Source organism: Sarcophilus harrisii, chromosome 5, assembly GCF_902635505.1.
Source record: "Sarcophilus harrisii chromosome 5, mSarHar1.11, whole genome shotgun sequence".
Taxonomy (NCBI): Eukaryota; Metazoa; Chordata; class Mammalia; order Dasyuromorphia; family Dasyuridae; genus Sarcophilus; species Sarcophilus harrisii.
The window spans coordinates 130,452,296-130,464,079 of NC_045430.1; the positions used below are offsets into that span (position 1 = coordinate 130,452,296).

Here is an 11,784-nt window from a genome sequence, read left to right on the forward strand (position 1 = left end):
TCAATAAAATAGCAATTATGACAAAGAGAGGAATAGTCAATGCTGTAGAGGTTGCAGAAAGACAGGCACCTTAATGCACTGTTGGTAGAGCTGTAAATGGGTCTAATCACTAGGAAAAGAAATTTGGAAAGCAAAGTAACTCAAAATGTCCATAATCTTATACCTAGAGATTCCATTGCTAGATATTTACCTCAAAAAATAAATGATAAAAACAAAAGTACCAAATACACCAAAATATTTATAGTATCACTTTTTTTTTTTTAAGTAACATCAAAGAACTGAAAACAAAGTCCATCAATCAGAGGAATAACTAATTGAATTGAGTTGTCATACATGAACATAATGGAATATTACTACACTGTAAGAAAACACGAATATAATGAATACAGGGAAGCAAGGGAAGATATCTATGAACCCATGCAAAGTGAAGTTAAGTAAAACCAGAAAAATAATATAGACAAAAACTTACAACAATGTATATGAAAAGAAAAAAGCAATCAAAATTCAATATTCTAAAATTATAAATACCAAGCTTGACACCAGAAAGAAGGTATCTTTCTCTTCTTCCTTGCAAAGGCTAAGGTCTATTGCTATGACACACTGCATATATTATACTTTTTAGAAAGTCCATTAGTTTGGTTAAAATGTCTCCCCTCCCCCCTTCATTCTTTGCTATAGGGAATGCTTCCCTCGGAGAAGAATGAAGGGGATAGAATGGACAATAGAGATGAAATAAAAAAGTAAAGATATCAATTAAAATTTTAAAAAATTAATTAATATAAAATGTGACAATCAATAAGTCACTCAAATTTAAAGTATTTAGTACGATAAGAATCTATACATGCATTTTGAGTTTCCTCTCAAGATCTACAAAAGCCCTGAATGTTCAAAGGCAATTGCTCATAGGATCATAATTAATGTGAGAAAGAATATTTGGAAGATCACTCAGTCAAATGGCTTCTTTTTAAATGTAAGGATACTGAAGACCTGAAAGGCTGGTTAAAGCAATTTGACTAAATTCATATGGGTAGCAAGTGGCAGAGGTTGAATTTGAACTCTGGTCTGCGGCTATTAAATTGAAGCTTTATTTCTAAAAATACCTTATATTTCCTTTAGCAACTACAGACAGCCCACAACTTTAACTTCTATCCAGGCTCTCCTTTTTGCAGTCCCTTTCTCATTAAAAGCACTCAACTATATCTCTTGTGCTAGTTCAGTGGACTCCCTGGTCTATTCACAGGACCACTTAAAACCATAATTCCTTCTACTACAAACAATGGTGAGATAGGAAAAGCCCTTCTTCCTCTATAACATCTGACTGCAATTGCATGAAACTCTCCAGTTCACTGATAACTCCTTTCTTGCCTCTCCCACCAAAAAAATCATTGTAGCTACACTGTCCACAGGTCATAGCTTGTTAATATTTTATAGCTCTGGGTATTGATGCAATGTTAAAATTTTGAAGTCTGGACTCAAATTAAAGACCTTTTTGTATATATCAGTAGGTATAAGTACTATATTCTATTGGTTCTCCAGGATATATTTCCTTGGGATTTGAGAGGCTCCTCTAATAGTTGTCAACAAGGAATTTGCTGAGCAATTTAAGGAGTTTTTCAAATCAGTGTCAAGGCACTGAGTCCAAAATTCATAAACCTGAACTACCTCTGTTCAGTTAAGCAATTATTTTCTGATTCTCCTCCAGATTCCTTTTTATTGTGCCAGCATCTGACACTGACATGGATAATACAAAATATAAATAAGTCAAGTAAATCTATATTATCAAGTGCAGTTAGGAGAAAGGGAAAAGGATATACAAAGAAAAATAAGAGCAAATAAGTAACAGTTAAAGTGACAGAGAATGAAATGCTATTCCCAAATTTAAATGAGGGATTCCAAACTGAATAGAAATGGAAAAAAATTAGTCATAAAGTAAAAACCACAATACTCGCCAGACTCTAAAACAAAATCTCCTATAATTTTATATTCAAACATCAGTTCTTAAATAAAAGCATAACATATGAAAAATTTGCTGGTATTTTAAGGAATCACCTGCAAACATCCCCTTTTCCATAAGTTTTTTTTTTCAGTGACATTGTGATTTAATAATTAAGTATGTGCTCCAAAATAAATTCTCAATTCCTGAGAAACATTTGAAAATCACCTGTTTTGTCTCTCAATATTCTGTAGCTCCCTGTGGTCCCTTTTCAGGTGTTTGGTCAAAGATGTAAAGTATTCTTTTAACAGGTTCTGGAAAGGCTGTTGCTTCTCTGGACTGATTATTTCACTAGGAGGAAAACTCAAATTAAACTTCTCTGCAGCACCTTTCACTTTCCTTGGTACCAATCCAGCAATATCATCCCCACAATGCCGACAAAAGCTAATCACCACAGACACATGAGTGTGGGATTCACGGTCAGCATTAATAATGTTTTTCAGTTGTTCATAGATTAAGGACAGACCTTCTTTGTCAGTGAAAATCCCCACTATGGTCAATTCTGCAATGAAACGCAAGTCAGTTCTTAGTTTGGTAATGTTAGGAGTTTTCTCCTCTTTTCTTGCTTCAAAATGTTTTTTCCAAACCTGAAGCAGAGATGGGGCGAAGTCAGCATAGCGCTGGTGAAAGAGAGAGCACAAGTGCACAGCACAGTTCACATCAGAAATTTTTAGTTTAGCTTCCACAATAGAAGCAACAGCTTCTGCAATGTATTTGCTTAAATTGAGGCCATTAAAATCATGGGACAAGGAGTCTCTCTGTTGCTCTGTAATAGTTTTCAATTTCTTGACAAAAGCTGTATTTTTCTTCAAACTTGAGTCCAATCTGCTAAAGAAATTCTCCTCTGGTCGGTTGTCTGGTGCATTTTGGTTTTTGCTTCGGAGTTCCTTCCTTGCTTGATGTCGTTCCCATGCTTCCTGATGTAGTTGATGGGATTCTTCTTTCTCTCTACATAAAAATAAAAAATATTTTATGTTTGAGTGAATCATTTATAAATTGTACATCATAAAAACAACACTCCTTTAATTCAAGGCCAGAAGCCAAAGCAAAAATTACTGACATAAAATGGTAGCTTTATTTAACAAAGGCACTTGCATTTAGGTTGATATTCTTTCCAAAAATGTAAATATTAACCTTCACTATTTTGAATAATTCGAGAATTTTCTTATTTGATCAAATAGAGAACATATTCCTTTTACCTGCTAATAGCATTAATTTTGGGTGATAAGGCACTGTAAGAAACTTAATTAAATTCAAATTGATCTTAAGTTGGAAAAGTGAATAATAGTTAAAGCTAAGGACAATTAAAAGACAAAATATCTCTGAAGGAAAACACTTGGTTTCAGTGGTTGAATTAGATAACCTTTAAATTCTTTTTAATCTATAATTCTATGCCTAGGTTTGGTAAAAATCGACAAAACTATTTTCCTCCACAAAGTTCTATTTCAATGCCTTTTCATGGCTAGGTTTTCCCAGGTTCCTAAAGGCTGTGCAAGCCAAGTAGAAGATCTGTCAAATGAGGATTAACAGTGTTTTTCAAAAAATTCATAAAAATCTTCAATAAAATAGGATAAAAGGAGGACTCACAAGCTAAGCCAACAATACAATACTGTCATTAAAAAGGGATAAACTATTATTTAGTCCCCATATGACCCCTGAGACTCAGTTTCTTCACCTATAAAGTAAGCAGTTTGGACCAGAGAATCTCTAATGTCCTTTCCAGATATAAATTCTATGATCATATAATACGCTTAAGAAGTGAAACAGCGTAAGGTAACATCCCTTATTAAATACAAAATTTTTTAAATTTGTTTTTCACATGAGTTGAAGAAATTTGTACTCTCAAGAGAATTTTTGAAAAACTATGGCTATGTGCCGTTAATAATACAAAGAAAACTGAAATACAAAATTCAGGAAACCCTTGTGATTCTAAGTTTTGAATATTCTTAGACTAACTACTGCTGCATTGAGTCCGGGGGCTAAGATGTGTTTAGAAAAAGTGCTAAGTTTCCTGCTCAAGAAAAGTTCTAAAGGTTTCTATTTTATAGAATTAGAAAAATTAAAAGATTAGCAGAAAATGAACTGTTTTACAAGTGTACAATTGTCCTCAACAGTTTCAGAGTTCTCTACAATTTGTAATCTGGAAGCTTCTGCTAGTACTACCTTTCTCCTCCCACTAGATAATCTTCCTTCCTTAAATCTCAAACATGATGAATTCTCTTAAGTCTTCCCCAGTTTTGTCTTTGGGCCTCTTCTCTATGTTCTCCCAGTAATCTCACTCATTCCCATGGCTTTACTTTATCACCTTTCCAAGTGCCTACTGCACATATAGATCTAGATATTTCACTTGAAATTCAAACAACAGGTCCAAACCCAAGTTCATCTTTTTCTTTAAACCAGCTCCTCCTAATGACTTCATGATTTTCATAAGTGAAAGTAGACACTTTTAGTAACCTCAAGGTAAACCCCTAACTTTTCCCGTCTTTGTTCTAAGATCCATTCAAATGCCAATTCCAGCTCTGGCTATAAACCTCTCCTCTCTATCTGTACAGCTATGAGCCCAGTTCAGAATTTTTTATTATTTTCTATTGGTCTGATTAGAATAGCTTCATAACAGCTTTTTCTACTCTCCTATCCACTTCCATAGCATTATTAGGATAACATTTGTTAAGCATAAATATCTGGTCATGTCAGTCCCTTACTCTAAAATCTACAGGGTTCCTTACTGCTTACCATTCACTTTCCTTTGCCTAACATTCAAAGACCTTCAAACACCTAACTTCCCATGCTTATCTTACGTTACTTCTCCATATATGCTATACTCCAACCAAATAGGTTAACTCTGCCTCATCAAAGTTTTACTGTAGTAATATGTGCCCACTTATATATAAGATAACTTGTAACAAACTTTCCACTAACAATTCCAATAGCATTCCATTTAGAAATTAATACTCACATATTAGTAACATAATGACCCAGGCTTAACCCCCTATTATAAGCAACTTGAAAACAGAGACCTTTATAGTGTATGAATTTTATATCTCCCCACAATCTAACCAAATATGGTAGATATTTGCTTTCTTATTTTTCACTGATTTTGAAACTGGGAAAACTACTCTAAAAAGTCAATTTATTTTAATTAGAAAAGAGGTGAATACAGTGTCACATGTCATATATAGTAAGTTTCGCCTTATTGTCCTATACAAAACACTATTCACTCACTGTAACTTGGAATATATTAACTGAATAGATTCATACTTAAGAAGAGAATAAGAATTGGTAATTTGTCAAATATGGCCCCAATTCAAAAGACGAAGTCAAAGCTTACAGTTAAGGGGAAAAAAAATTCATTTTAATGTCTTTAAACCTTGCTATTTCCCCCCAAAACAAGATTAGAAAAACATACGTGAACAATTATGCTATTTCTACAGTCCATTGCTCTCTAAGATCCCTTGCTGTTCTGAATCTCTGATTCTATATAGAATAAATAAGACACTCCTTACTTCAGTTGGGCAGCTGCTTCTTCTTGCTGACGTTTCTCCCGCTCTTCTTGCTTCTTTCTCTCTTCCTCTTCAAGCTTCTTCTTTTCTTCCTCTTCTCGTCTCTTTAATTCTTCCTCAGCTTTTATCTTCTCTTCCTCTTTTTTCTTTCGCTCCTTGTCCTCTTTTTTTCGTTTGTCTTCCTCCAACTTTTTTTTCTTATCCTCAGGCACTTTAACTACATCTCTCTTAGTGGTAAGTTTGACATCATCTTTTGTTTTTTCCCTGCTATTTACTGATCTCCTTTCACTGCACTCTTTTTCTTTGTTATTTAATAAAGATTCTTTTTCTTCCATATTTGCTGGCTTTTTACGCTCAGCTGGCATTATGTTATCCAGGACAATCTGCAAAAATACAAAAATATTAGTGTTTTGAGTCTGTCAACATAATGCCTTTTTCTTAACAATTTGTATTATGACTATTTCCTAAAAAGGAATTACAATGAGTCTATTAAAATTTTAAATAAATATTACTCAATGTAAAACTAAAACACAAGTAATAATTTTGACCTGTCACTATTATTTTTACCTGCTTTTCAGAGTTTTAAAATATTTCTCTTCATGCAAACATTTAATTAACCTTGACAAAAGTAGCTTACACAATATCCCACAATATACCTCCAGGAAAAAAGTACAGATGATTTGTCCAGCATTATACAGAGCCACGAAAAGACTATAAGATTCCCACCTTTTACTTCACTCATGTGACCAATAGATAATAACAACTACTACAAGAAAAATTCACCTGAGTAAAACATTAAAACCAAATTTCTCCAAGCATCACAATAAACTTTTCATAAAATAGAATAATTTTTCCAGTTGGTATTATATATCAGTGGATTATAACCTGGGATCTATGAACTTTTTTTTTAAAAAAATGTATTAGTAACTGTATTTCAATACAGTTTTCCTTTGTAATCCTATGTATTTTTTCATACATTTAAAAACAATTGAGAAGGTGTCCAAGACACAAAAAGGGTTCAGAATTTGTTTAAAATGCTTCAAAGCGGAGAGGAGGCTGAAATGACTATAAGGTGATGGCAAAAATCTATCTATAAGATATACTCATAACGTTGAAAAACAGCTTGGTATAATAAAGAGATAGCCTTAGAATCAGGAAAAATAAGAAAAACTTCAGGAAACCCTAAGTGTGAATTCTGCCCAGGACAAATAATGGCTATATGACCCTAGACAAGTCAATCTTTCAGTGCCCAGGCAACCATTCTTCAAAGTGGAAGCCAAATTCAGGTGCCTGTTTTTATATACATGGGGGGGGGGGGAATGCCAAGATGTGTTTAAGAAAAAAATATTACAAGTTTTCTTAAAATGTGCCTTAAAAGTGGCAAATGGAATTTTTAAAATGTTTTAAAATACAGATTGAACAATGCAAATTGTTTATCAAATAAAATCTTTCCAATAAATGCTTATAATATTAACTTTGTTCTTCGTGAATTATTTCAACTACTGAGGGCCACCTGAAATAAATGTACTGCCAGATATATTTGTTTCTTCTTTCTCATTCTTTCCTTTTCCTTCCAATTTTCTTGGTCCATATAATCTAACAAAGCTAAGTCTTCTAAATCCAGAATCATAATTTATTGTTTTAGTTTTTTTTTCTTTTCAATACACATGCAAAGTAAATATACCAAGTCAATAACATTTAAATATTTGGAAATGTAGTCATCAATTCTTAATACTTCCAGCTTTCTCAGACATTTTAAAAGCAGACGATATTCAAGGCTCTAAGAAATTAAACTGAAACATAAGTTCTGAATATGATTCCTAAATTTATAATAAATAAAACTCAATTAGCAGAAACTTTTGTGCTTTGCTTCAATAAAATATATGGTCTGACACCTGGGTGTTAGACTGAAGCAGAGAACATAAAACTATTTAAAAGCTGCACTTAGTTCATACCAAAATACTTTTTAATATATTACTGTTTCTACACTATTCAAATGATTGGAAATTAACTCTAACCCTTTGGGTAGATCCTCTGCTAAGGATTTAGAGGATGACAAAGGCAACAATTGTAAGCATTAGAACATATTTGATACTGCACCAATGAAGAAATATTTACACAATCTACTGATTATAGATCAATTATTACTATGAAGTAAAAAGCAACATAGTGTTTATTACTATTTATTCATTCTAATTTTACACCCAACAGATACTAATTGCTATCTGTTTGAGAACAACTACCACGATTTTTGGATGATGAGCAAAGTACAGACACATTAAAAATTTAGCATGTTAAGTTATAAAGATTAATTCTAGAGGTTATTTTTCTTCTTAAAAAATAATAAAATGTATCAATTACAAAAATAAATTCTATCAGTGGCATTTATAAAAGAAAATTGGTTTATGCTTTAATAGCCTTGCAAACTATGCACATTTGTATAGTATTAGAAAAAGAAGTTTGTCTCTTCAATCTTTAATCTCAAAAACATGGAACCAATCCCCTATATGCCTGGAAAGCACCACTCAAAACTAGTTTGCTTTTGTGTATATCCTCAGGGATTAACACAGTGGTAGGTATGTAATAACCATTTAACAACCACATTTTCATTCACTGATCCTAATACTGGAAGTTAATATTCAGAATGAGTTATTAGCAAATTTATCTACCACAAAAAGTTCATCTAGAAACACAATTATCTATATAAGCCTATGGCCTACAGAATTTTTTTTTAAAACACAAAAGTTTAACCAAAGTATTATTGTACTGGAAGGGATCTTGGAAATCATCTAGACTAACTTTTTCAATTTTAGTCCAAGAGACAGATCTAGGGAAGTGAAAAGATGTTTAAAATCAATGAAAGGTGCCATACGAGAACTAGAACTTGTCTCTTTCCACTATACTCATTTGCCTACCATATTTCAAAGCCAAGTAAAAAAAGACCATTTGATTCAAATTAAATATTGCTTTAACATTTTAGCTTATAAGTTCAACTATGTACTACATTACTTTTGATATAATACTAATTCACTACTTATATCAGGTATAAATGCTGGGAAAGTTTAAAATAAGTATTACAAATAATTAAGGTAGAAAAGTTAAATCCTTTTACTGAAACAAAAGAAAGATCCTGAAAATAAAATTGCATTGTCTGACAGCTCTCCATTCACAAAGGCAGATCAGAGCAGCAGAAAAAGCATTAGATTTATAGCCTTTAAAGCCAAGTTCAATTTCTCACTGTGCTTGTAATACTTGTGTGAGTGTACATATTACTTAACTTCTTGGGGCCTCAGTTTCCTTAGAAAGGGTTGAATTAAATGACTGTTCTACCTTGAAATCTCTGATTCAGGTATTTGATACCTTCTTTCTAATGAAGTATTTGAAAAAGCAGGAATTCCATTTGTTGTGAGAAGGCAGCCCCAAGTAATGAAAAAAGCTCTGGACTGCAATCAGAAGACCTGAGTTCAAGTCCTAGATCAGAGATACTTACTAGCTAGTTGTGTAACCCTGGGCAATGTCACTTAACCTCTCTGTGCCCGAGTTTCCTTATCTGTAAAATGTGAATAATAATTTTTACATGAGGAAAGCACTTCAAAATATTAAAATGCTGTAACAAAGTAATTATCAAACATAAGTAGGGAAGTCTTGAAAAATTTTATCAATTAACTTTTGGAAGTTGTTACTTAGATAACATTCCCCCCAATAACACCATACTACCTACTTCCTTAGGAAAAATAAATCGAACATGAAAAGTATCATTTTCCTTTTAAAAACTAATATATGGATTATAGGTTAAAATATGAAATTATTAATCCACAAACATTCTAAATCAATAAAAGAATAGTAGTTTATCTTTTGTACCCTTGTTTTTCAAACTCGCAGAATCTAAGAGTATTATTGTACACATACCTAACAAATCAGTTTTTTGACCATAATTTTTATGTTTTAAAGAATAACAGTAGTTAAAAGTTTATTCAAAAGGGATTCTGTGTGTGTGTGTGCCAAGTTTCAGCAACATGCAATGCAACATGAGGGTCTGTAGAGGTAGAATGGATCTAAACTAAGTTAACCAAAAATTCCAACACTTAGAAGAAAAAAGCCGTAATAGATAAAAAGAAGAATGAGTCCATTGGATTTACTTTCGATTCTGGAGAGTTATTACGTATGGCTCACGTTTTTTCCCTCACAGGCCAATGCCTATAGGGCAAAAATGCTAAAAGATAAAGGCAGTATAGGACTCTTCTGGGACAGGCAACTTAGCTGGTCCTGCTGTGACAGATCCGAAGCCCACAAGTCTCGTGCAGGCCCTTAGGAGGACAAGGGGGGAAAAGGATCTGGAGGAAGTGAAACCCAAATGACACTTCCACAGGTCCCTGTCTCACCCCCACGCTGGTTTCGCACAGCCCCCAGATCCCGGCTCTCTCTCTCTCACTTATCCCCAAGCTTAGTCCCGGCAAACTTTCCGTCCCTTTCCCACTCTCCCCAAACACCTCGATTGACTCGTGGCCCTGGGCTGCCCGGCCCCAGGACATACGCACCTCCGCCCGCTCACACGCTCCCTGCACACCTCATGCTCACCCCGCCACCGATACTCCTCGAAGCGCCCCTCGCCCCCAACTACCCACCCCCCCAAAAAATAGAAAATCGCCCTTCAACTCTCTCTCCAACCAGATCCACGCCCCCTAACTCCCTCGGATCTCTCCATCTCCAGCCCTCGGCCCGGCCCCAGCTACGAGGGACACGCACCCCCTCCCTCCCTCCTCCGGTGGGCGGGGGCTGGGAGAGGGCGACCCCGTCGCCTCCGTTCCCCTCCTCGGTCCCCACAGGGAGATAAGGTATGGAAGGGGGGGAGGCGCCTCCTTCGCGTCCCTCCCTCCCCCCCCCAATCGCCCGCCCCAGGGAGCTGGGAGGGTAGGTTTCGCTCCCTCTACCCCGCGACTCCTGCCTCAGGCGCTGAGGACGAATGTGGAGAGGGAAGAGGTTCCGTCCCCGGCACTCACCTCTCGCCTGTTGTCAACATCAGCCCCGGGTTTCCCAGCACCAACTCCACCGCTCCTGCTCTCCTCTCTCCCCTCCCCCCCTCACCTATCTCCCCGACGAGGACCCGCCTTCCCCTCTGCTCCCCCTCCCTCCCCCCGCCCGCTGGCCCTCCCGCCCGCCACTCACCAACGCGGACCCGAGCTGCGGGTGGGGGCGGGGCGGAGGGAGGTGGAAGGAAGAAGCTGTCCGCGTGATTGCCTGAACGAAAGTCTCCCGACCCGCCAGCTTGCGGGTGGTTGCTTACCACCCGCTCCTCGGTTCCGGGATGGCGACCCCCAGGTTCTCTACGGAAATACGAACTACCCCACCCAGACAAGTTCAGACTCCTGGCTGGGAGGGGGGAGACAAGTGGGATTTTCAGACAGGCGATATCAAGGACAGCTTCCGCTACCTCTCTCCACCCACCACCACCTCCTCAACGCGGGGCCCCAGCAAAGGAAAGGAGGAGCGTTCGGACGGCCGGGAGACAGGAAGTGGGTTGGTCACCAGGAAAGGGAGAGAGCAGGAAAAAGAAATACGCAGGCGCAACTTCACTTAAGGAAGGGGTGAGAACTGGGACATGAGGCCCTAGGTGGGAGGAGCCAAGAACAACTACGGTAGCACGTTGGGGACAAAATTAACGTAGGTCGACAGGAACTTGAGGGTTAAGTTTTGAGAAGGCAAAGTTTGGTGACAGTAGTAAACGAAGCATTTGGACTATGGGGGAAAAGCCATCCATTGGAACATTGCAGATTTTGTAATAGATTTAACTATCTACCAATTCGAAGGGAAAAGAGGTAATGAAAATAAAAGATTTTTAAATGTTTGCCAAAAAAAAAAAAAAAAAAAATCTTCCAGACTTCCTCATGGGAGCCTCAACTCTCGCCATTCTTGGAAAGAACCAAGTTAAGGAGGTTCATTTCCAAAAACTTCCCATGAGAACTCCCTGTCCTATTGAACGTGCCCACGTCACCGCCTGACTTTTGAAAACATTTACCTCACCTAACCATGTTCCGCTGTAGACGTCAGGAAGCGAAACATCTGAGGGTTGGAAGGCTTTATGAAGGCTCCTTTCCTCGTTTTCAGTTCTTACCTCCCAAGAGAGGGATTTTCAGCCTTTTGCGTTTTGCACTATCGTAAATACGATTAAATTAAATAATTTCCCAACAAATCCTTCTTCTTAAAAGCGTAGATAAATGATCATATTTTTTGATCAAAAATGAGAACATTTGGTCTGACAATTTAGGTGGAAGGGGAAAGGAAAAGACATTG

General features: G+C 36.6%; 1 protein-coding gene across 5 annotated transcripts in view; it reads right to left on the reverse strand.

Annotated features, from left to right (window-relative positions):
- UPF2 (UPF2 regulator of nonsense mediated mRNA decay) overlaps positions 1 to 10,734 on the reverse strand; it is a 181,464-nt gene extending 170,730 nt beyond the window's left edge. For 4 of the 5 annotated variants that reach the window (XM_031938580.1, XM_031938581.1, XM_031938577.1 and 1 more), the window contains exons 1-3: positions 10,494 to 10,614; positions 5,497 to 5,876; positions 2,162 to 2,941 (exon numbers count right to left, since the gene is read on the reverse strand). In XM_031938580.1, the coding sequence (XP_031794440.1) occupies positions 2,162 to 2,941; positions 5,497 to 5,858 (1,142 nt within the window). In that variant the 5' untranslated portion in view covers positions 5,859 to 5,876; positions 10,494 to 10,614. Of the gene's footprint in view, positions 1 to 2,161; positions 2,942 to 5,496; positions 5,877 to 10,493; positions 10,615 to 10,659 lie in introns of those variants that run through there. The other variant, XM_031938578.1, reaches the window with a different exon arrangement.
- Positions 10,735 to 11,784: the final 1,050 nt, after the last annotated feature.